Source organism: Haliaeetus leucocephalus, unplaced genomic scaffold (genome assembly GCF_000737465.1).
Source record: "Haliaeetus leucocephalus isolate CR32 unplaced genomic scaffold, Haliaeetus_leucocephalus-4.0 Scaffold555, whole genome shotgun sequence".
Classification (NCBI taxonomy): Eukaryota; Metazoa; Chordata; class Aves; order Accipitriformes; family Accipitridae; genus Haliaeetus; species Haliaeetus leucocephalus.
This window is the reverse complement of record NW_010972991.1, coordinates 19,156,462-19,182,776: the sequence shown is the minus strand read 5'-3', so window position 1 is coordinate 19,182,776 and position 26,315 is coordinate 19,156,462. Positions and strand designations below refer to the sequence as shown.

Below are 26,315 nucleotides of genomic sequence, written 5' to 3'. Positions count from 1 at the left end.
GTTTTCTGACATACTTTTAACCTACTGATACATTTGGTGCTTTAATTACATTAAATTTGATGTTCTAGCAAAGTGACAAAAAGACTGAGTTTAGCAGCTGTCTGGTACATAGTAATGACTTACTGAAATTTGCATGCCTTACCTGGTGTGTTTATTGACACTTGTTTTCATCCTGACGGAGTGCATGATTCTTGTCCTTGAGGACTACATCAGTTGTTTCCTGTTTTCTTTTTTTCTGTCCATTTACATACAAACCGCTTAAAGAAATGGTAATTCCAACTGTCTGTATACTCTGGGGCTAGCCATAACTACTGTAACCTCTCTAGCCAGAGTCCTTTATTGTATGTTCTTTGCATTGTATGATATCACCTTGCACCAAACTAATCTGAAAAGAATTGAGCTGTATCTAGTGTTTTCATGGTAAGGTAGAAGTTAGAAATAGCTGTATATTTCTGAAATACTTAGAGCTGCCCTTTGCTTGAAAATGACAGCCTTTGTTTTAGATTTCTCCTCTCTGTTCTTGGGGAAGCTAGCTAGAGTTCTTTGAAATCTGCAGTTACTTGGTTTATAGGCCCTAACTCAGTTTTGAGTTCATTCTGTCTGCAAAATAAACACAAATAATAAAAAATAGAGCATTTTAATTTTATTCTTAAGTTTTCTGGAAATGTCTTGGTTTACTTTGAGGTATTGATGTTGGGGTTTTTTCTTAAAGTATCAGTGATGGATACTCTTTTAGATTTTTACAGGTGTTGCTATTTGAAAAAACTTAATCTAGCTCTGTTTCCTCTTACTTCTTAATCAGGTGATACGCTTCTGAATGCGCAAGTTAGCAGCTCTAAACCTGCAAAGGGGGAGTCATCTATTCCACAAGGTAAAAGGCTTTCGTTATTAGGCATTCTAAGTAACTAGGAAAGTGTTCTACAGAAGTGAAAACACAAATTGTCAGTGTGGGATTTTGTGAAGTTACTGATCTGGAGCTTTATTATGCAGCTGGCTTTTTTGGCTATGCAAATGTTACATTTCTAAGTTGCGGTTACTTCTTAACAGGTTGAAAACAGTCTCTGTTACATGTAGAAAAAGGATTCAGTATCTAGAATTTTCAGACATTACCTATTGTACAAATTACTTATAGAACAATAAAGCTTATTCTCAGGCTCCACTTGAAAATCTTTATGCTAGCTTTTCGAACTTACTTTTTTGTGTTAATGAATTGATTATTTGCTCAAAGAAAAAATTAATACAGATAATAGCAGAGCTCAAAGATACCAATCCTGATTATTGCAAAGATTGCACTTGTTTCAGATTGTATACATGAGTTAATCAGTTCTTTACATTCATTTTGGAAGTACTTAAATAGAAATGTATGTTTATAAATAAATATGCATGACATTATATGTCATACATGTAATTATTAAAATATTTGGTGATTTTTAGACTGTGATTGACTAGTGAATCTTAGCAGTTTTCTAGTAAGAGATACTGCTATAGTAATACTTTAGTATATATACTAAGTATACTTAGTGACTTAGTTTGGCACAATGAAATCAGGATGGTTGTTTCTTACTCATAGCCAACATTAGTGGTGTTGCTTTAACGAAAAGTAGTTAGTGTAATTAAGCAAGTCAACAAATGAGTTATTAAAAGCACCCAGATCCAGAAAGCGAATCACTTTCTGCTAGATTTTGAGAGCTTTACTTCACATACAAACTTCCTGGAGTATAGCACAGAAGGAAGGAGCTGTATTCTTCAGAGGTGCATAATGGGAGGACAGGAGGCAATAATCAAGCTTCAGTAAGGGAAATTCTGACTGGCCATGAGGAAAAAAGCTTTTCATAAGATTGCCTAGAGATGCTTTGAACTGTCAGCCTTTATGATTTCCAGAATGTGAATAATGTGGTATAATTTTTAAGTTAGCTGTGCTTTGAGCAGAAGGTGGAACTAGGTGACTTCTGGAGATCCCTTCCAATTTTAAGTTTTCTGTGATTCTGTGAAAACTTGCTGGTCATGTAGAAGGTAAATGTTTGTGATGGGAGAATAGGATGATAAACACAGAATAATCAAGCTTCTGCTTCAGGACTTAAGCTGCCTTGCAGGTTTCCAAGTGGGTGAGGTTGCAAAAGAGTTTTTCTACCAGCTAGTTTGGTTTCTGTGTCTCTGCTGTTTTTGTTGTTGCCTTCCCCTAAGACATCATATTACCCTTAGAGGATGTTGACTGACATGAATAATGTTAGTGCTGTGGAGAAAGGGCAGTGGTTTTAGGTACAGCGATGGTGACCTTACAGACGTCTGTGTTTGGAAGTGATTTGTCTGAGAAAATCTAGGCATGTCTCACCTAATCAATTCCTTGCCAGTGAGGCCACTTTGAATGTGGCATGTTCATGCTGCCTGAGGTATGAGTTCATTTGACGAATAAAATACTTGGTCTGTAGTTTTTGTTGGCATATGTCGTGGTTTAACTCTAGCCAGCGACTAAGCACCATGCAGCTGCTCTATCACTCCCTCTCCTCAACTGGACAGGGGAGAGAAAATATAACAAGAGGTTCATGAGTTGGGATAAAGGACAGGAAGAGATGACTCAACCAATTACTATCACAGGCAAAACAGACTTGACTTGGCGAAAATTAACTTAATTTATTGCCAATCAAACCAGAGTAGTGTAATGAGAAATAAAACCAAATCTTAAACACCTTCCCCTCCACCCATCCCTTCTTCCCGGGCACACCTTCACTCCCGAATTCTCTACCTATCCCCCCAGTGGCGTAGGGGGGATGGGAAATGGGGGTTACGGTCAGTTCATCACACATTATCTCTTCTGCTCCTTCCTCCTCAGGGGCAGGACTCCTCACAGTCTTCCCCTGCTCTGGTGTGGGGTCCCTCCCACGGGAGACAGTCCTCCACGAACTTCTCCAATGTGGGTCCTTCCATGGGCTGCAGTCCTTCAGGCACAGACTGCTCCAGTGTGGGTCCCCCACGGGGTCACAAGTCCTGCCAGCAAATGTGGTCCAGCGTGGACTCCTCTCTCCACAGGTCCACAGGTCTTGCCAGGAGCCTGCTCCAGTGCAGGCTTCCCACAGGGTCACAGCGTCCTTTGGGCATCCACCTGCTCCAGCATGGGGACCTCCATGGGCTGCAGGGGGACAGCCTGCCTCACCATGGTCTTCACTAGGGGCTGCAGGGGAATCTCTGCTCTGGCGCCTGGAGCACCTCCTCCCCCTCCTTCTTCACTGACCTTGGGGTCTGCAGGGTTGTTTCTCTCACATGTTCTCACTCCTCTCTTCTGCTGCAGTTTCTGTGCCACAGCAACTTTTTTTTTTCCCTTCTTAAATATGTTATCCCAGAGGCGCTGCCACTGTCGCTGATGGGATTGGGCTTGGCCAGCAGCAGGTCCGTTTTGGAGCTGGCTGGCATTGGCTCTATTGGACATACGGGGAGCTTCTAGCAGCTTCTCACAGAAGCCACCCCTGTAACCCTGCCCCACTACCAAAACCTTGCCACGCAAACCCAATACAGTATATGATATTGACTGACTTGTGCATCAGGTTTGGGCTGACTATTTAAGTGTTACACTTGCAATGTGCAGGTATTGTGTAATTGTTGGTAAATGAGCAGGTTTTCTGTTGTTTGCACTGCATGTATAAAAAGAGAGAGAGAGGATTTGATATACAGAGCCCTTTGAGAAAGGTTTGTGATATATAGGTCAGGCTGGGTGCACCAGGTGACCATTAGCCTTTAAGTTTTATAGGGACATAAATTTAAAAAAAAAGTTTTATGATGATCTTTATGTCTCCGTGTACTACTGACTCAAAGTATATATTAAACTTGCTATGGCTAGTAATTTCTCATCGGGGTAGACTGTTGCAGTCTTGTGGTCTTTTACCTTAGTGTAATGCCAAATATATTGCTTATTATTTTGAAAGTGTTACCATGATTTTTTTCCTCTAACCTTGATGGACACTATGGCCAATATGATAGCTATGCTCTTTGTGAATCCTGTGTAGTGTTTGGGAAGAATTTTCTAATCCTTGGTCATTTCTTCTACTTCCTGTTTAAAGAACTGCTTTATGCAGTTACGAAACAGAATTTATTCTCCATTTAGTGCGTGGGGTTTTCTACAAATCATCAGCATACTCTGTAAGAGAAATTACATGGCAGTGTTGGAATCACCCCCACCCCATTTGTTTTTTAATCTAGAGGCACTGGTTCATCAAGATATCAGCCTTGTAAAGAAAGGGATGCAGGAAAGAGAGTGCAGTTGGTGCTGGTTTTCCCTCACTCTCAAGTTAGTGGACAGATGGTGCGTATCATCTGAACTGGAAAATCAGCTGAGACAGAGCAGCAGCTCTTCTGTATCACACCGGTGTAGCAAAGCTGCTGTTCATTTGTACTTTCTTTTTTTATTGTTAAGTGTATGTGCACATAAAGTAATATTTTAATTCTTCATCCAGTTCTTATTTTAAATAATGCTTTCATTATGCTCATATTTAAGTTTCTCCAGGATTGAGTGAAAGCCATACAGTAAATGGAGGAAGCTGGAATGAGAAGTCTGTAAAAATCTCCTCACAGATTGGTGTAGGGGAGGAGAAATGGACATCTGTTCCTTCAACTGCAGCTGGGAAGAGGAAGACTGAGACATCGGCTTGGGGCCAGGACGCTGGCGACGCCAATGGAAATGGAAAGGACTGGGGTGTAACCCTGGTGGGCAGGCCCTGGAAAGAGCGTTCTTTGTTCACTCCTATTGGTAAGCTATTCTGAAGAAAACTTGCTTTACTTAAGTGTATTTTTTAGTAGTGAATCTCTTAAATAGCTTTATGTTTAATTATTAAAAAAATCTTGGAGTGGTCTAGTGAAATGCGAAGTAAGCAGTTTCTCTTTACTGTAAGTTTACTTATGGCTTAACATCTATGTCTCTGTTTTTAGTTTAACTGGTTTTTTTGAGTTTATCTGAAATAAAATTATTTCTGTGAAGGAATAAAATTCTTTATATCACTTTCGTAAAATTCTGAAAGTGATTACTAAGTCATTTTGAAGTGTAACTTCTTTTTTTAAGAAATGTCTTTAAAACCCAGGCCATAAGTCTATTCTGTTGCTCCAACATGATCAAATCAACTATGTTTGGTTTTGGCAGACGTTTGTTTAGGCTCCAGGCATAAAGATTGTTTGGCTCTTGTGACATCTAGTGTTACACCGTTTTTCTCATTAGAAATTGTTTTTAGCCTTCTCCAGTACAATTTTTTGCCTTTATCACTTGTACTGTCCATAATAATAATAGAGAAGAGAATTATTCATTTCTCTCTGGGCAACAATCTTCAACTTATTAGCAGATGCTGTAATATGATCCTTCCCACTGTTCAGTCTAAGTTATCCTAGTCTCTTCTAGAAAGCAGTGTTCCTTTGTAGTCAGCAACGTTGCTTTAGTCTAGACCTGTTTTATTTGTCTCACATATTGTGAAACATGGTTCCTGAGGCTGGACCTGCTGTACAATTGGAAGCTTTATTATTGCCAAGTAGAGGCAAAGGGCTTTTTGCATATTCCAGTTAAATGTATTCTGCTGTATATTCTAATAAGGTAGTTCTTAGTGACTGTGACCAGCTTGTTGTTGGGTTTTTTTTACCAAGAATATATCATGCCTCACCAGGCTGATTTGCTTCTGGTAAAATTACTAGTTTTGTGAGTGAGGGGAGAGCAATGGATGTCTTTTATGATGACTTGAGTAATGCTTTCAACACTGTCTCTCACAGTATTATTGTATCCAAGTTAGGATGACTGAAAAACTGGTCAGGCTCAAAGGTAGTGGTTACTGAGTCATCCTCTACCTGGAAGGTGGTAACAAGGGGGATATCACAGGGCTCTGTACTTAGAGCTGTCCTGTTTATCATTTTTATAAATGACCTGGAGGAGGCAACAGAATGTTCTTCACATCAGATTCCCAGATTACACCAAACTTGAGGCAGGAGAGGGGAAACAGTAGATACAATGCAGATTAGGGGTGCCATCCAGAGGGACCAGCTGGAGGAATGGGCCAACAGGAAGCTGAGGAAGTTCAACAAGGACAAATATGAAGTGCTGCACCTGGGTGGGAAGCACCCCTGGCTGGGGACTGACTGTCTGGAGAGCAGCTCTGTGGATAAGGAGTCCTGGTGGACAGCAAGCTGGACATGAGCCAGCCATAGGCCCCAGCAGCAAAGGACACCGACAGTATTCTGGGCTGTATTAACAGGAGTCAATAGATTGGAGATAGTGATTATCCACTTCATGGACCACATCTGGAATACTCTGTCCAGTTTTGAGTGCCTACCCCCCCAGTCAAATAAATGTAATTCTAAATAAAAGCTACAAGTAGTTGATTGGGGCTCAAAACATAATTTACTTTTCTTTTGTGAGAAGTTTATATATACAAAAGGCTGTTGAGGGAAGAAGACCTCAGAAAGCTTGAAAATTGTTTCAAGCTGAGTGTTCATACAGTCACATCTCTGTCAGCACTGATTGTCTGATCTAATAAGCAAAATAATGCCCTCAGCTGTGTGAAATGTTAACATGGCTGGAATGTCCACTGTTTTCCTGACCCTATTCGTAATTAAATAGCTAACTTTTTCAATGTGGCGAGCAATGTGAAGTTCGGTTGTTTTTTGTTTTGGTTTTTTTTTTTTTTTTCCCCACAGCTGCTTGGAATGTGGATGCAAGGATTAATACCTCTGAACAGAATTCTACTTCTTTCTCTTCATTTGGATTAACTCCTGGAGTTTCTGGTATGTATGCCCTTCCAAAGATTTTTCCACTCTCTGCTGCTCCACCAGGTGGAAATAGAATTTGCCAAGTCTTACTGATATGCATCTTTCTCATTGTTCTTTGAAAATAGTACAGGTAACTGGAAACAGGTGGAAAACATGTTTGATGAAAGCCTAGAAAGCTTTTTTGTTATGCTGAAATTATGCAATAAAGTAACTGTTTTAAATTGATAATCAAAATCTAGATCAATAAGAAGGTGATACTTCTTATTTAGCCTTCCTGTTTGTGTGTTGAGTAAATAATGGGCATAAGAGATTGCTCAGTGTTGCTGTGTCTCAACCTGGAGATCTGAAGATTGCTTTCTAGGAAAGTCTTTCTACCCTGATCTTCTGAGAGATTTGTTATTTGATGGCTACATTTTTCCCCTTCAAGGAACTGAAGCACTATTTTCAAAATATGTTCCATAGGCAGGATTTGAAGTCTTGAGTCTTTTCTCTGTATGACGGGTGGGAAAGCTGAGCTCTGGGGTTTTCTTGTTTGGAAGTGTGAAACTGCTGTAGAGTGCAAACCTGGCTTCATAACAAATCTTGTGTGTTAAACTACTGACATAAGTGCTACAGTGATTTATTATACAATAAAGGGATCATATGTCAGGTTTTCTGCTCTTGCTTGCTTATTCCAGTTATCTAATGAGCTTGGCTTGGCTATTTTCTTTTAGGAAGTAGCTTACGCACTTGGGCTATGCTTACTTGTATTGCAGTTTACAGTCTTTTAACTGTGGAACTCAAGCTCAGTGTCCTACAGCTCACAAGCGCTTCATTCTCTGGGCACACCTGAGCCACCATAACAAAGAAGTTAAAATGCCAAAGTCTAATTTATCAGACTTTCCAAAGAACAGTTCACTTAATAAAAACTTACAGAAACCTTGTCTTAAAGAAAAAGAAGAAACAAAGTCTTAATTGTATGGAGAGTTTTAATAAAATAACATTTCCCAGGGAGCCACTTGAATTCAAGTTCAGTCTCTAGCCTAAAACTTAAGAAAGTTTAGTTAATAAAGTGGGATGGCAGACTGATCTAAGATTCATCTGCAATACCACCATTCCAACTTTAATCGAGAGAGAAGTGTGAAGATAGTGAAGTATATTCATCATCTTTGATGCACCTTAGCCAGCAATGTTGTAATGCAAAGTGACCATGTGAATAAGTATTTACTTCTTATTTGTAACTGGCTAGCAAAAAAATGAGAATGTGTCAAGGTTGCCATCATCTGAGGTATCTTTTGCAGAGGTGTTTGTAAAATAGAGAGACCCAGGTAGCTATGGTCCTATTTGAACTTCATTTAAAAAATAAGTCTCATCATAAAGTAATATATTAATTTCTTTCAGTCTCACAGTTAAGGGTTTTTGGGTTTGTTTTCTTTATAAAATGGTTTCTGTTTGCTGATGCCTTATTTTTATTAAAATAATGATGTTACATGTCTAACATTTTCTGTTATCATGACTGGTATTGGCCTCACTGTTGTTTGTCATGCTGCTTTTATGTTCCTGAAACCTTTTACTTGAAGTGAAAATTGGATTCTTAGTAATGAATAATATAATTGTGATATCTGCAATGTAATTTATGAGGTTTCGTTCTAGTACTCTTTTCTTTTAAGCTTCTCCCTGTAAGACTTCTTACTGATATAGGGTAATAATTTCACTACCCGTAAATATTCATTGTATTTTTCAGTTTGAGGGGACTGCTGTAAGCCTTATAGACCGCTGTTATTCACCCTTCTTATCTTTTTTTCCACATTCTTCTCCGGACTTAATTTTGTCTTCCTTCTTCAGTTCCCTCGTTTTATGGATATATCTCATTTTCAAGAGCCTTGTAGTTTTCCTGTCCTGTGTAGTCCTTAGAATCAGACTTTTTTCTTTGAGCCTTCTGTCTTCCTTTCCTACTTTGGAATTTCTTTACCCAAGAAAACTCAGGAAGCTTGTTAACTTACGAATACAATTCTATTTATTCCCTTTCAGGATCCAACAGTGAGTCAGTTTCTCAGGCTGGTACTTCTGATTTTCAGTGGGATTTAAGTCATGCTCAACCCCCTGTTGATGACGAATGGTCTGGGTTAAGTATGTTCCTCTAAAATGTTCATTAACAAAATTCTGTTAATTACTGTTACTTTAAAGTGTAGTTACTTATATTAGCTACTTGTATTAGCCAGCGTTGAGCATCTGAAGAAAAACCTGGAATGTTTCACTTCTGTAAAGTTAATCAACAGTTTGAAGACAGCAGGAAAAAGTATTTTGACGAATATGATAGAAAATGGTTAATTTTTAGGAAAAATACTTGGATATTAAACTCAGAAGTGAAAGAGAGCGCATGCATTTTAAGGTAGTTCTGGTTTTTGCTAGAAAATTTTGGTAATCAAACAGTCAAAGCAAATGTTGAGAAAAATGTACTGCAAGTCTGCAAAAGATGCATTTAGCAGATTGTATTTGAGTCACAGAGTTTCCTTTTACATGTTTGTTTCTTCCTGAAAACTTAATGTGACATAAGACTCTGATATTTAGTATAACTTAGTTTCTTATTTAGCAAACATTAGGAAGTTCTTATGTGTATAGAAAGCATATACAGGATAGAAATCACTGAAGTTGCTTGGGAATTGTAGTAAAATTGATGTTTACTCTCCCTTTCCCCTCCCTCCCAATTTCACAGTATTTTTGTAGTTCTTACCACAGTCTCTCCCTAAGCAGGGCTGTAGTATAATAAAGTTACAGCCATTCCTAAGTATTTACTAGTGAAACTGTACCTGTGAAGAAAGCTTTCAGCCTTAAATTGACTTTTTGAACTGCCTTGTAATTGATAGCTTTATTCAGTCAGATGTAAGAATGTTTAAGAAAAACAGTTTAGTGCCTCTCATTAGGTCATTGACCTGAAAAATTGGTCAAGAAGTTGACTAGAAAAGCTGCCTTGCATGTTACCTTCTCTCTAAGAACAATTTCTCGTTTAATGACTGCAGAAGTGGAATGGTTTGGTGCGCTCCTTGATTCCATCAGTTTTAGCATGACTGTTCTGATACCAGATCATTTTGAAACTTATCTTTTGTCTTTATCTGGTTTAAGGATAAGGGAAGCACATTTCAGTTTTATCGTTTGAAAGTAATCAGTTTTACATATTATCAAAAGCATAATACATTCACGTTTCTGAGCATAAAATGTTTATGGCTATAGCTTGTGTTAATAGGGTCATAGATATATCAACTAATTGAAGTGTACACTAATAGAAGTGGGGAAATAATGGATGTTTAGACCGGTGTGATACACAAATACATATTACTGCTTTTTCGGGTTCAGGACAAGGAAATTAACTCTATGTAAAAATGCTACTAATTTTTACTATTAAAGAATGAATTTTTTTTCTTAAAGCAACTAGTGAGAGGGCAGTAGATAAACTGTGAAGTGTTATGTTGGGCAGTAATTGTTTTTTCAAATCAGTAAATTTTAGTGTCCAAAGTAAGTGTAATTGAGGTAATATTTTTATATGAAAGCAAGAGCTGAAAAAGTATTGTAAGTAGTTGTAAGATCTCTTACTGTATTTTTGGTTTCATAATGTTTGCCAGTAAATTTAATTGGGTTTATTACTGTTTTTCATTTTTACTTAATTTTCAAATGTTTAAACTGAATCCCACTGTAGTTTGCAGACCATGTTTGCCTCTTCTTCAATTTGGCATAGACTGAGGGTGAGAAATATTTGTGATGTTAATATAAATGTGCAATGAAAGATGATCTTTTACAAGGTCTTCTGTTTTAAAATCGGCGTGCTGTAACTTTCTACTAAACAGACAGTCTTAAGGCTTAGTTCTTCCCTTCAGATATTTTTAATTTTTATATAACTGACCTTTTAAATCTGTCATTTCTGTGTGACAGCATAAATATGTGCCATCATAAATTAACAGTAGCAAAATGGAGTAGGGACTTAGTCTTGGAAAAAATAAGGTTATTAAAAAATGTCAGTGTTACAAGATGACTTTTGGCTCAGTAAGATTTACACTTTCAGATATATCACTTGTAAAGGATTCTTACTAAGGTAAGATTGATCAGTGTTACAGTTCATATTAATTTTTTCACAAACTAGGAAGAATGTTTAAGATAGAGAACAACTCTTAAATTTGTCCTTTACATAGTCTAGAAAAGTATCTCAAAGCAATTGCATCTACCTAGCTGCTGCTGTGACTAGTTTGTAATCTGATTGCTCTGTAAAATAACCAAGTCTTACTCCTTACAAAAGTCTTCCACTAAATTTTTTTCAGAAATACAGGAAATGAATATTTGTATCTTGATATCAGGATGTGGTTTTATGCATAGATTTTTTTGGTTTTTTGTTTGTTTTTCATCTTTAAACTGTCAGAGAGCACCTGTAAAGTAAGGAGGCATTCCTGAAAATCTTTTTAATCTTTGTAGATGGACTTTCTTCAGCTGATCCCAGCTCTGATTGGAATGCACCAGCAGAGGAGTGGGGAAACTGGGTAGATGAAGAAAAAGTTGCTTCTGTTCCTCAGCCTGAAGAGATATCTGATGTTCAGAAGGTAAAAGGTGATATTTAATCCCTAGCTCCAAGATTTTGTCCTTACCAGTGCCATTTGTTAAGGTAACTTAATGGTGGTGATAAAGGTAATCTCTCATCTCTTTTACACTGATAAGAGTAGCACAATTGTGTTTAATGGGTACACAGAGGAGGAAAATGCTGAACATTGTTATTGAGAAAATAGAAGCCACTTTGCTCCATGTCAGATCTTACTGTCTCACCATAATATAAGGATTACCTTCTCATTGTAGACTGATAGAGGATTTAGATTTGTTTTTGTAAATACTTCTTAACAATATTTAGTTCTCTGTATGGAAAACAGTATTTCCATGCCACCAGTACATGATGCCCTGTTGCCTTTTTCATTCCCAACTCCTGTACCTATATTACCAGATAGCACGTAAAGAATGTAGCCTTCCTGAAATGAACTGAACAGAACAGATAAGGTTGTGTTCATTTATACTTTTATATGCAATTAAATTCCTTACAGCTATTAATTTGTGTTTAGTCTCTAGAAGGCATGTTTCATTGTCATTTTAAATGCTAAATACCTTATATTCCTGCATGAAGGCTTCAGATAATGAAAGAGAAAAAGCAGAGCCAATTCTTCAGAGTTCTACAAGTGGCAAATCCAAGAAAAAAAAGAAGAAAAAGAAGAAGCAGGGTGAAGACGCTAACTCTCCTGCGCAGGTAAATGGAACAAAATCTGGACAGTCTGAAAGGCAATTGTGAGGAATTCACAAAATCACCCTATTTTTGTATATTAGTGTCTTAAGCAAAAATTATTTTGGGGAAATTAATTTCCTTGTGGTATTGGATTGTCTACTATTGTTTCTGAAGTGTTAAAGTAATCCTTGTCTTACTCATATTTCCTTTAATTTTAATTATTCCATGTTTGACTTGTGAATACAACGTAGTTTTGCTGGATTTATGGAAAGCATGAAATATGTGGAAAGTATGTATTCTGAATTACTTATTTTCTATCAAATCAGTATTCTGTACTGTAGGGATGCTTCAGGAGGAGCTTTCCTCTGCATGGGAAGCCGCCTTCTCCTGTCTTTTGAAAGACAGCTGCCTTGGCAGATACAGCTAGTTAGGAGAATGAGAGAAATTGAAGTTTTCTCTTAAGCTGTTTTAAAGTACAATTCTACGAGAATATAGTGGTTTTCTGAAGTACTTTCATAGCTTGATGTGAAAAAGCGAAGTATCAATGCCTCGAACTCAGTAGGTGGAGCTACTCTGTGAGTCAGATTTGAATGAGTGTTTGCACACTGAGGATGGTTGGAGTTTTCTCTGTTACTTGAATAGCTTTTGAAGAATTACATTGAAACAGATTTGTTGTAAAAATAGCAAAAGCAGATTGCACTTCACTTGGCAATTGAATCATGTTTGAATAGATGAAAACAAGTACTTTTCTACTAGGAAAAAGCTTTTAATAGCTTATGCTTAGAATACATACTGCTTCTGCTTATAGTGACAGCCATTCATAAGTTACATTCTTTACAAAATGTTAAATGCTCAGTTGAATCTGACTAGGTGAATTGGAGAGAGGGGGAAAGCATTACTTCAGTCATTCTTGCTTTGGATTTGCTTTTTATGATTATCATGTTTTCAGTCTGAGATTTTATTAAAACAATTTTAAAAGGTTAAAGTCCTGTTATGTAGAATTCTTTCAAAATTGTCTATGTGGAGGTGGATGCTTGTGTCAATTTGCAGTGTTTTGTTTGAGGCAAATTCAAACTGACTGTACTAGGACTGCAGCTTTTTTTGTAATTGAAATCTGTCATGTTCTGGTATCTGCAATGACTCCAAGTGTAAGTCAAGATTAATAGGTTATGGTTAACAGGCGTTTGCGGATATCTTGCATGGATCTTAAGGTCAGTGAATGCATTCTGAAATTATTTTTTTTCTGTGGCCTATGAGCTGCCTTTAAAGTTGTATATGTCAAATGGAATCCTACTGTCCATATTAACATAATCAGATTCATTTATTCTACCCATTGGTCTCCAACCATTCTGATTTTGTTACTTTTTCTTTCAATCTATCAGTCTATGAGATCATCAGTTTAAAGATGAGTATTTCTGTGTATTAAATTTTTATGGAAAATTGAGGGGTGTTGCTTGATAGGAGCAGACAGAACTGCTAATACATTCGCAGATAAGTTATCCTTGTTATAGCAGTTTAGTAATTTAACTTGCCAATCCTACTTCAAACTCACTTAAGCTTTGTATATTTATCCTCTGAAAATTGAGCATGTTCATTTAAACACTATCATTTTTGTCACTGATTATACTTAAGTGTTCACACTCGTATTTGTTGACTTCAGTGTTTGTCAAGGCAGTGGAAGCTATCTTCAGAGCTAGATGTAAGGTGATATATATTCTTTCCTGTCAAGAATCAACAGACTTAGACTGTGACTGCGTTTTCACAAGGTTCCAGGGGAAATAAGTGAAGAAACAATGTCTCAAGAGGTACTTTCAGCTTAAAACCAGAGACCTGTATTCTGTTTACTGTTCACCACCACAGGATTCTTCTGGTGCTATAAAAAAAATGTAACTACTCTAATTCCTCATGCAAAATGAAAACCTTCCACCATTAGAGTTTTTAAGGAGTAAAGGTTGAGACTCCTCGATACTTTGGATACATTTTCAGTTTCTGTACCGAGAGGTTTGTTTTACAGGCATCATGACAGACTAAATTGTGTTGCAAAAATATTATTAGAGCTTAATATATGATAGAAGACTGAACATGATAATATGCAGAGCTTGCATTTTAAAACATTTTACTTGTAGCAAACCACAGAAATGAGAGCAGTCAAGTCTTATCATGATACTTTTACAAGGTATTTTTGTATTATGTAGTTCTATAAATTTTGAGTGTTAGCATAGGCTAATATTAGCCTACTACTTTAATTTTTTTTAGATAGACTTTCTTAGTTATAGAAGCTGATTATGGCAACAAAATTGATGTGCAGGGAAGAAGAGTCAGAACTTCACTGCAAACACAGGCTCTTTTTTTCTTTTTTTTTTTCTCCCCCTACTTTTGTAGGACACTGAAGAACTGGATAGAGAAGCTGGAGAGGAATTTCAGGAGGATACCTCAAAAGTTCGACCACAGCAGGAAATAGCTTTTTCTCTGAAGACCATAAGTACTAGTGAACCAGCTAAGGTAGGGGTACAAAACTGGGTATATGTTATAATTCTGATTTGGCAGTGCTCAAAGTCCATTGAAACATTAATTTGTGTAGGTAAGGTTACAGTAGGAATACTGCTTCAGGCTATATGCTTATGAATATAAAGGTGATTGAGAGGTTGAGTTTTAGATAATAGGTCAGTTACAAGTTTTAGAAAGGATGTCTACTCTGAAAAGCAGTATCTTCTAAATCAGTAGTCACTTTCATGACTGTCAAGTTATTTTCTTGTTTGAATATTCAAGCAATAAACTTCCAAAACTTTGAAGTCGGGAAACCTAAGAACTAACAGGTCTGAGTGCAAGACTAATAGCATGTTTTACTGATTCATTGCAACAGAATGAAATGTTACCAACTTATATTCTGACTTAATGCAGTCTAAATTTCATTTTTAATGGCTGTTCTGAGCTTAATGACTGAATATGAAAAGTTTTTATTTGAACCAATTGTTGTGGTTTAACCCCAGCCAGCCACTGAGCACCATGCAGCTGCTCACTCGCTCCCCCCACCCAGTGGGATGAGGGAGAGAATCAGAAGGAAAAAGGTAAAACTTGTGGGTTGAGATAAGAACAGTTCAATAGAACAGAAAGGAAGAAACTAATAATGATAACAATAACAATAATGAAATTACAATAATAATAAAAGAATTGGAATATACAAAACAACTGATGCACAGTGCAATTGCTCACCACTCACCAACCGATGCCCAGTTAGTTCCCAAGCAGTGATCCCCCCCCGCCCCACTCAGCCCCCCCCCAGTTTATATACTAGGCATGTTGTCACATGGTATGGAATATCCCTCTGGCCAGTTTGGGTCAGCTGTCCTGGATGTGTCCCCTCCCAGCTTCTTGTGGCCCTCCAGCCTTCTTGCTGGCTGGCCATGAGAAGCTGAAAAATCCTTGACTTGGTATAAACACTGCTTAGCAACAACTAAAAACATCAGTGTGTTATCAACATTCTTCTCATACTTAGTCCAAGACACAGCACTATACCAGTTACTAAAAAGAACTTTATCCCAGCGGAAACCAGGACACCAATTCACAAACCAACTGTTTGCTTCAGCTCACAGTTGAAACAAATAATCTAGAGAATACAAGTTCTCTCTAATCTTTCTCCAACTAGCACCTTTTTTAGGTACTGTTATCCTACAAGCATCACGATGTAGGAAGAAGGAAAGTATTTAATATTTCTAGTGGTATTGGTTTTGTGTTCCATAAAGAGTGAACAATACCAGTGAGACAGCAGTTTGGTACCACAGAATATCTGTCAGAATATTGAGTTTTACTTTTTAATTGCTAAGCATTTGTTTTATAAAGATAACAAGGTCTTAAGATTCAAATGAAAATATTAGAATGGAATCTTTTATGAGAGGCTGCAAGTCACCAAGGAAAAAGTACAGAAAGTGTTTACTGAGAACATGTGCCTTGAAAAGCATATTCTGACATACTTTTAGCTTATTCTAAATATCCTACATTGCAGTAGAGCTTTTACTATAATTATTTAGTTTAGGTTCAGTTCAACCTTTATCCAAGGTTAGCAACAGCTGCCTAGTCTATCTGACTAGTGCAGAGTTGGGTTTTGTGGGTTTTTTTGAAGCTGTATCTAAAAAAAGACATCTGCCTATGTGCACAAGTGGCTTTATTCCTGGCAGTGTGTGTGTTTTTTAAAAAACTTAAAAGCAAATACATTGTTTTGTGTTGGAGGCCATAGTTGAAAATGTGTAGACAGAAAACTCATATTTGGATTGTGACATCAAGGTGGGTGTTTTGACACCTAGAAAGAGGTGTACTGGTGCATTCCAAAAGGCTAGCTTTTGCTTTTTAGAAATCTAAATTAATTTGAAAAATACTTTTAAGCTACATGTAATGATTCTTTTGATCTGCAGTTAGATATTTTATTTTTTCTAACAACGTGTTGGCACTGCCAAAATATCAGCCCGGTTTCAGTAGACTTTGCTCAATTGTTTAGTGTTTAAAACCATGCCCAACTTCTTAGGTGATTCAATCACATCAGCTCTGATGTAGACCTACGCTGTGAACTATTTTTGGGGGGCTTGAGTGCTCCTGTTACTCGAGTCTTAAATTCCATCTGTTCATATATGTGCCTGTGTTCAGCTGTGAAACAAGACATAATCTGTATTAAACTTGGTCTGGGGGCAAAGGACAAACAAAACTATTACCAACAACATTCTCTGGAAGTTAGTTGGGCTTGATAAAGGACAATTTGCGAATTGTTGTATCTGACAATGCAGATGGTCTTTCAGTCTTTATCCAGTCTCCTTGCCATCAGATTTGGCTTCATTGTAATTTCACATATGCAAAGATGCCTTCTGATGTTGTTTGACTTAGCTGTTCCAAAAAGTTTTAGAACCAGTCTGTGACTGATGTGTGAAATGGATGACTTAGGTTTCCAAGATAGGTAATCTAGTCTTGAGCAAATGCTCCAAAACACAAGAACCAAGTATGAGGAAAAATAAACTGAGTACAAATAAGTTACTATCCAGAATATCCTCATAAAGACCAGAAACAGCTGAATGTTGAACACTTCTGGTTTTTATCTGGTGATATTTTTACATTATACATTGGGCTGCATGGAAACCTTTGGCATTTTATCAGCAGGCACAGGTTTTAAATGAAGAGATATCTTTGGAAATCCTTTATTTGTAACAGTTTCACAAGTCACTACTTCATTAATAAATTGTAGAATTACACATATAACTATTTATGTTATCAAATAGGCTTTATTAATTGTTTCAGGTTTCCTTTCTGAACTGTTTTGTTAACACAGAATATCCTAGCAAAGAGTAGTACCCAATTCTTAATGTTTGGTATCGCTATCCAACTTCCCTCATCCAAAATTCAGACAGGAGTATGGTATTTGCAAAAACATCCAGATAATGCTGTATGTATCTGTATCATTACATTTACAGTAATACTGCATGCTTTAACATTAAAGTTGCAACATGTTTGTTAGTCAACCTGAGACAGCTGTATGCCATTTAAATCTTAATTGAGTTGCTTTACCTGCAAGTGGAGAGTGACTCTATCCTAACAAAACTATGATACCAGTGACCTGAATCAGTTACCTCACACAACTAGGAACTTTAAGTCCTCCTTCTGTTTTAGAGGCCACATCCATTTTGTTAGAGTTCATGTATTTATGTAGCTAATGATTGCCAACCATTGGACAACATTAGAATTGGCTAAGCTTGGAAATCCTGTAGGATGGGAGTTCATTTTATCAGCATGGTTGATATTAAAAAAATTTTCAAGATTACCATATTTTCAGTAGATTAAAAGAAATACTGCAATTATAGTTATTAAAAAATTTGTTTCTGTTGATGTGTAAGGGCAGAGCAAACTCCTCTATTCATAAAAGGTTAGAGAACTGCTACCCTCTAAATTAATGTGTTGGGTTTTTTTAATTAAAGCTGTTTAACTTCTTACTCAGTATATGATTAAAAAGAAAAGTAAAAAAGTGTCTCTTTTCGCTCTTTTGTATGTTCTGACTAGATTTTTGAGATGCTTACATTACAGTAATGGAAATAGTACAAAGTGGTGACTATAACGGAGGATCTGTGTACATCCACATCAAGGGCTGGATGTAGACTTCACTGTTTTGTTCCAATAGTTCCAGGTCCTGGCTGTTGTGGCCCAACTATAGCCATGACTTCTTTATAACATCCTAAAGTTTGGGTTTTATTGCTTGACTGAGGCACTGTTTTCTAATACACTCCTGTTTGAAGCCTCTTGTCAGTAGGTCACCTACTGTGGGATCATATGATCTTTATGTTCTGACTTCCCTATTGGAATGTCAGAATGGTTTTTGCATTTTGACTTCTGTTTTACTCTACTGTAATTCCAGTAAGTGCTACGCAGTAAGCTACAGTAACGTCTTGTCTCCATTGTGGGAACCTTCAAAGTAGACCAGATAATTGGAAAATACTAGGAGTATCATTTACTTGGCAGTTACTCCTACAGTAGTTTCCACTGAAGTACTTTCTGACAGCTCTCGCAAATATCTTTTATTCTAATATAAGCATACAGAGTGTTTTGAGCAGTTGATAGGAATGACTGCAAATGCTTTCTAAGTATTATAAAAGTTTAATTATTTTGGCTTTTGAGTTGCATGTTTGAACCTATACAGCTTGCTTGTTTGCCTTGCAACCAAATGCGTATGTGTCACTGTCTTGCATCTCTTCTGAATATGTATACTAGAATCTTTTTAGGATCTTAGTGATTTTTAGATTGTTCTCCCTTTCTTTGCATGTCATGTATTTTAAGAATTCGTGTGGTTTATATTTGCTTGTGTGCAACTAAAAGTTTTGGCACTAGATGGCAGTCATAGTCTTGCAGCCTTGATTTAAAATTTTGAAGGATTTTAATATTGGCTTAATTTTTAAATGCCATCTTTTCAGCAGCTGCTAAGTATAATGCCAAAATAACACCATATAAGAGTGTTTTACTGTTGTATGACTTAATGAACTTCTGGAAACTTTTTTTCTGTTTTTCAAATAGCCTGAGGAGGCTCCTTCGCTTGCTGTTTCTACTGAGCCATCTGTAATTGTATCAGAGAGCGATTCTGACAAGATCGCTTCCCAAGTGCCACAGATGCTGCAAGAGACAGATGTTTCTAGTCCCAATATTAAGCAAAACAGTGTGCCTCCTCCACAGAGTAAGTATCTCAGTGCAATTCATTCATCTGAATTCAGGGTGTACTTTTTTCCTATAGAGCGTATATAGTCAGAATGCTTTGCCGTGAGGTTTGGGTTTAGAGTGCCATATCAGGTACTTATGTATTTCATTTATATATCTTGACATATTTTAGCTTTCGTTGAAGTACTTTGACAAATGTGCTTTCACTGTGAGGAAAAACTGGCTTCATATGCTTGAATGACTGAAAATGTCTGTTGGCCTCGTCCAGTCCTTAACAGACATTTGGATGTACTCTTCATCATCAGGACTGGAGTTCCATGCTGTGACTAAGTAGTTCTGCCAACACTGTTTCAAAGGGCTGCTTGCAAGTCTTCAGTGGAACAGATGGGTACTAACATAGCAGTTGACAGGATGTTTAGCTACCAAAAATTTGGTAAAAATACAAGCAATTCAATTTTCAACCTACTGGGGTTTTTTTGACTTCTTAACTTAGCTCATTAACATCTTTTCCATATGCTTCCATGAAATGTAGTAATCATGGAGGAAAACAGTTGCTAATATGGGAGTAGAAAGCTATCGGGAGATCTGCTTATTTTTGTTGTAGCCTAACAGTACATACATCAGGCTGAACTACTGCAGGTATATTGCTTTTTAAACATACACCGTGCCCAGAGGTGTCAGGCGTGTCCTCTGTTTCACTCAGCAGAAGTGCTTGTACTGAAGTACTCGCCCAATAAGACAGAAAAATTAGAAGGGAAGTCAAGATGTGAAAGGCATTGCTTTTAAAAACAAACAAACAAACAAAAAACCCAGAACCCCACAACCCCCCCAAAAAACCTAACAACAACAACAAAAAAACCCAAACCCCCAGTTGTTTCAGTTAGACTTTTTAATGAGATTAATAAATACTGACATTTTGTAAGAAGTTCCTGGCTAAGTGTTAGACTGCTAAACCAGTTTTTAATGACTGCAGAAGAAATTAGATGATTTCATAATATTAGTCTCATTCAGCTGCACTAATTGGCTTCTTGGGTTTGAATATATTAAGTCTTTCAAGTCTATGTGTCAACTTATAGCTTTTTGTTCTGGTTCTAAAATATGAAGGCTTTTGTGACTGATTCATGCCTCAGCAATTGAAAGAACATCTCATTTTCAGCATATAAAATATTTTACCTGATTTACCACTTTTGGCAGCCAGCATGTTTTAAGGCAATCTGTTTTAATAAAATAGCATAGTGCTTCTTTATTTGATTATGGATTCCATGTAACCACATCTTTATGTAGTCATTTATTTTTGAAAATACTCTTCTGACATGTCACTTACATTTAGTGGTTAAAACCAGTGCAATTTGATAAAAGTGAACATTTAATGTCAATTGTGTACATGTACATTACTTCCAGTTAGCCAAAGAATAATAATGACTCTACTGTAAATAGTAGATTTACAAAATGAATTCTTTTCATTGTGTATCACTATGTGTTTGTGGTGTAAAAAAGTAGCTGTGGTGTAAAAAAGTAGTTTGAAATTAGCAAATGTTGGTTTAGATGCGCTTCAAATTAGACTATTTGGGAGAAGCAGGTAAATATAACTCTCCTTCAAAAATCATGCTGGTTGATTGTTCTGAATTACTTCATAACAATATGGGATGTACTGTCCAGGATTTTAAAAGTCAATTCTGTGTAAACTTTCTCAGTCCTAACACTGTAGTTACGTTTTGTTTTTAGCAAAGTCTGAAGAAAGCTGGGAATCCCCCAAACAAGTTAAAAAGAAGAAAAAAGCAAGAAGGGAAACGTGAATTTCCTGAGATGGACATGTGTTGCTGAATATTGTCATGAAGATTATGCTGTTTATGCAATAATTTGTGAACATGTACAGAATTTTATATAAATTTCAAACAATTTTTAAAAACAGAACTGCTGTGAACACAAACATCTTTAAAAAGGAATCAAAGGAAAGTAACTTTATGACATAGCAAACAGAACATGCTACATTTGAAAGACATTCTGAAGAGTCTGTTTTTCCAACTTTTGGAGAGAAATCTTAATTAAAAAAACTGGTTTTACAACACAGTGCCCTGTTTACAACAGATTATACTCTCATCTACAGCTGCGGATAAAAGATTAATTTCAAGGAAGGGTTTTCTGTAAAAATAATTGTCTGTACAATAGTGGGTGTTTCTTGCCTCTCTTATGAGTGATGCATTAGAAGCACAGAATGTCAACCATTTGAATTTGTTTCATGCCTAAATCAAAGTGCTTTGATTAAATACATAATCTGCCATATCTTTACAGTAAGTTGGTTAGCAAGTCTGCTAGCTATTACAGGAATCACAAGTGCAAATCATTAACCATTTGTACAGTCAGACCTTTGTGGTTTATTATATGAAGTTAACACAATAAAACTGCTTTGGGTTAAAAGTTTGAGAATGTGATTTGAAACTTGAGTATGGTTCATGAAGTTATTTTTTATAATGTCTATTACCTTACTTGAATTATTGAAGATAACAGTATATTTTTAAGAATGCAGTAATGTGCATAAAATTGGTTTTCTCCTTCATTCCCTACAGTTCTTGGTTGATTCAGACTCCCATCTAAAACTGTATTCTTTCAACTTTTAAACTCATGGAATGAATTGAAATCAAACGTTCCTTTCCCTTAACACTTTTTAACTTACCGTACCCAATTCTATTCTGCCATACCTAATTCTGTTCTGTTCTCTATTACTAAAACTCTGAAGAAAGCAAAGTGAATTTTTTTTTTCACTCACAAATTATTTGGGATTTCAAAGATCTGTTGGAGAACTGGAGTGGCTTCAGACAGCTTTAATTGACATTGTCAAGACCAGTTATCAGGAACACATTTTTTTACTGCCTTAACCTGTAGTATGTAGAATGTGTCTAGACTTCTGGACAGGAGTTAGTGTTTTTATATAAAAAAATAAAAATTCATGCAAGAATAGCAGTTGTAAAATAAAGACCATTTCCTGCTTGAAACTGTTAATTAAAATGGTGTTTAAGATGTGTTGTCATTTTCAGGCACTGTGTAATTACATGGTATCAAACTGGCAGATGTGTTTGTGTCTGTAAGGTGCATGCTCAGCCATGTACACTGTAAATAGCCTTTACAAAAATTTGTTTGATAAGGATGGTAATGAACATCACCTGGTAAATTCAGTTCAAGAAGAGCCAAGATGTTTTTTTTTTTTTTAAATGATTGACTTCTGGTTTTGTGGCACAAACAGAATTGTTAACAGCTGTAACACACGGTACTCATCAACAACCTTGTACTCTTACTGTACTTGACTGCAGTTCAGCAGTATTGCAGGGCAAGAATAGTTAATGCAGCAAGCTGGTTTTAATTGTACTGAAAATGCACCTTGCTAATGGAGAGCTTTCCTAATAAATGGATACTAACTTGCACAGGTATTAACCCCTGTGTATCCGGAACATGTGACACTCTAAATTGATTTGTTAAAATAAATGGAGCATATTGACAGTATTGATTTATTTACTGGGAGGGAGTAATGCCTGAGACTGATACATGTCAAGATTAATGCAAAATAAATTTGGAACTGAAGTACAGCTTTTCAAGGAGTATCTTAAGGCAAAGACAAAAATAGGATATTACAAAATGATGCAGAGTCCCTTGCATGTAAATAATACTATAATTTTACTTGTCCTCTTCATAGTAAAGGTTAAGAAGAATACCCTTTTAATTCAGGTTTGTAATGTATGTCCAAAATGTCTGTTTCCAATCTGTATGTTGTGCTACAAGCCTCGTTTGTAGAAAATACACAGATTTTGTGTAATGACAGAGACTGCCCCCAAGGGCTTTTACTGCATAAATTCTTTTTTTTTCCTCTTGAAGATAAAATTGGTGGTATTTCTGGGTTAGTAAGCTCTAGCTCTTGAATAGCTTGTCATTCTGGAAAAAAGAGACAAATTAGCTAACAACATAGGAACCCTGCTAATTAACTGCTACTACTAAGCAGGATCATATAAATACATAGCCTTCCTTTCAAAATGTTGTTACCTATTTAGCAGCACCTCTTACTGTTTTCTTAATGTGCAGTTTCAACGTCTTAGCAAGCGAAACTTGCTTTATTCGACATTCATTAAAGAGGTAGTAACTGTATAGCATATTGTCTATAAATAGAAACTTGGTTATCTATGTACTGTCATGTTTCTATGACTCAAGCAGTGGTTAGTCTTAACGATACACTGTATCCAGACTTTGGTACTTGGATAGAAAGAGAAAACACCATTTAAAGAAACTTGTTCATTTTTTCTTCTTTCGTTTTTTTTTTTTGTTGTTGAATGCATGGAATGGTTTCATAAATCCAATATGTTGGGTTTTTCTAAATACTCTGGAATTATTTGTATGCGTAATTTAAACTTGTTGTGATGATGTGTAATTGGATAGTCATGGCATATTTTTATTTCTTTTGTGGGGAGGGAAAGGTGTACAGAGTTCATATGTGCTTGTTACGAAGGTAACAACTGTGCATTGGTTTGGAGGGGGGTGAAAACTGTATTTCTGATGCCCTTTTAGAAGTCTAAAGAAAAAAGTGCAGGAGAAAAGCACTACTTTAATATTTACTAAGAAAGAATGTACATATTAAAAACATTTCAAACTTTATAGAAATACTTGTAGTACTGTTGTGTTGTAACTGATGTATTTCATTGGAAACTGCCTTATTAATAGTTCCTAGTCATGGGATTGTCCTGTGAATAAGGCTTTTGAAAAGTGCAGACATCAGAATACATGGTTTTGCCTTTCAATGACTCAGGTTGGTTGTCAGTCAAGATTTCAGTTGTTAAAAAAATGCAGGTCTCTTGCAGCCACTTGTACCTATGGGTCTCCTGGTGACCGCCAAGTACCACTGAATGACAGAGTTTCAGTTTTCCAGGCCAGTACTGAAAGATTTCTTCATTGTTGTACTGAAAATGGAAGAAAAACTAAAAAAATGGAATTACATCTTCAAAGATAATTCTAAAATTATCTTACTGTTAAAATTCCAAGTGAGTTGCTTCATTTAAGAGCCAAGAGCATCAACTGAGTCAATTTGGGTGGGGTGAAGGACCAGGAAGGGCTGCGTGGCCAGTAGTTCTTAACCTAAAAGTAGTGTGGTATCACCATGAATTTTATTGCCTGCAGGACTAACAGAACTGCTGTTAGTTGGGATGGATGTTGGGAACAAAGTGGGAGAACTCTTACTTTGTCAGATGGGGGGGGGGGGGTTAATGTTTCCTGTACTCTGTAGCATGTTGCTATTAATGGCTCACAGGCTGTTCCTATTGATTGCTAAAATTGTCTAGTCTCCATATTGGGTCCCTTCAGTTTATGAAACTATTGAACTTCTGTTCTTTTAAATCTGGTTAGTTGTACCGAGCTGAAGGTTTCTGGCTCACTGAAAATCAGTTTCTTTACTGAAACTATGATGTCTTTAATTTTGGTGTATTCTGGAAGGGTAAACTGCATTTAAAACTCTTAACATGAAACTACTGGTTTCAGGGTTTCATACAATGCTCTTAAAAACATGCTTAGGAACATCTGCAGCTCAAGGCAAGTGCATTTTCTATCCTAATCGTAGCATCAAGTGACCTCTTAACTCAGTATTTTTAATTCAATCCATGGCAGAGGGTAAGTCATGGACTACTCAGAACCAGATCACCACAATAAACTCATAAAACTGACTAGTTCAAGATGGTTCCCTGGTTTTTTACAGATAGCCAGTCTTTTACACACACAGTGTTTCCACTTAGCTGTTCAATAGGCTCTGACTTGAAGTTAAGATTCCTTATTTCAAATATCTGATGAAGTATAAAATACTTCGTTACTGAGAGCTTTGTTTTCAGAGGCCATTCTGACTAAGACTTGTTTTTTCATGACTATACTATTTCCTTGACTATCCTTATCTACGTAGCTAACAAACAGCCGTGCCTTGAGCTACGTCTGCAAGTGAAGCTCTGGATGGGAGATAACTCCTCTCTGATGTGAGACCATAACTTGGACTCACTTACTCTTGGACAGCCAGGCTTTAATGTGTCTTTTGAAGAGGCCTTCTGGACTGGAGATGGCTGTCCTTCTGAGCCGTAGCCAGTTAGCTAAAAGAACAGGAGCTGTATCAACTGATAGTCTCTGCTGTTCAGGAGCTGAGGTGGCTGGGTGCGTATCCAAGGAGATGTACAAGCTTTGCTTCTGCTCTCAGAAGTCTCTGAAGGCAGCGTGAAAGATGGCTAACCTTGCATTTTCACCCTTACGTAGCCATTGTACATGAAAAGTATCTGTAGTTATTTCTGAAATTACTACAGAATTAGTTTTCTCAAAAAGTTGCCATTGTTGGAAGTTTCAATCTGACCTTATGTGAGCAGAGTGCAGTTGTATGTGAAATTAGTTTGATGGCCCCTTCTGGTTCATAATCTGGTTACTAGAAACGAGGCAACATCTTTCTGAAGGGGGGAGAGATGATGCTGAAGCTGTCGTTACAATTTATGAGAAGCTACAGCCTGGATTCTAGATTGTCTGCCAGAGTTAAATCATCTTGATTCAAAGTTATTTATAGCTCAAACTAAATAACTAAAAGTGGAAAACTAATTAGTTTGCTAATGAACAGCTATGTTGAATTCCCTATTTGTATACACTGTGATTAGGTATTTCCTTAAACTTTTCATTGCCTTGAAAACTGAAAGAATTGCCTGACAAAAGGCTGAGAGGAGCTCAGGCTGTTTAATTTGCTCTCCCTTCTTCTGACCCCCCCTCACATGTTTATTGTCGTTTGATCTGCACGCATACAAATCCTGAAAGGCTTCCAAATATGCTTGTACCAGTGTCAACCGCTATTGCCTTGTGCTTGCCTGGGAAAAGAAGAGCTGCATGAAATAGGTGTATCCATAATAATCCATGCCTTGAGAGCTGAGCTATTTGGGGAATCTAGCACGTGCTGGAACTCTTTGTTTTCTTCATTCTTTGTTCATCTTTTAGTTCCTCATCTTGCTTATTCAAACCTGACAGGCAAGCTATGACTGGCAAGGTAATCTCTTCCTAACTATAAGCTTGAAGTATCCCAACATCAAAAAGTAATTGGCAAAACTTTTTGGAGCCAGAATCTTTTCCTTAAAGCTTCCCTTCCAGATCTTTATGAAATTTCGGGGGGGGGGGGGGGGGGGGAAAT

General features: G+C 36.8%; 1 protein-coding gene across 3 annotated transcripts in view; it reads left to right on the top strand.

Moving 5' to 3' along the window:
• MTDH (metadherin) overlaps positions 1–23,781 on the top strand; it is a 36,855-nt gene extending 13,074 nt beyond the window's left edge. Inside the window, exons 5-13 of one of the 3 annotated variants that reach the window (XM_010577070.1) lie at positions 803–871; positions 4,487–4,738; positions 6,661–6,747; positions 8,743–8,841; positions 11,173–11,297; positions 11,867–11,986; positions 14,345–14,464; positions 19,004–19,160; positions 20,867–23,781. In XM_010577070.1, the coding sequence (XP_010575372.1) occupies positions 803–871; positions 4,487–4,738; positions 6,661–6,747; positions 8,743–8,841; positions 11,173–11,297; positions 11,867–11,986; positions 14,345–14,464; positions 19,004–19,160; positions 20,867–20,937 (1,100 nt within the window). In that variant the 3' untranslated portion in view covers positions 20,938–23,781. The remainder of the gene's footprint in view (positions 1–802; positions 872–4,486; positions 4,739–6,660; positions 6,748–8,742; positions 8,842–11,172; positions 11,298–11,866; positions 11,987–14,344; positions 14,465–19,003; positions 19,161–20,866) is intronic. The other 2 variants (XM_010577072.1, XM_010577073.1) reach the window with 2 other exon arrangements.
• The last annotated feature ends 2,534 nt before the right edge of the window (positions 23,782–26,315 follow it).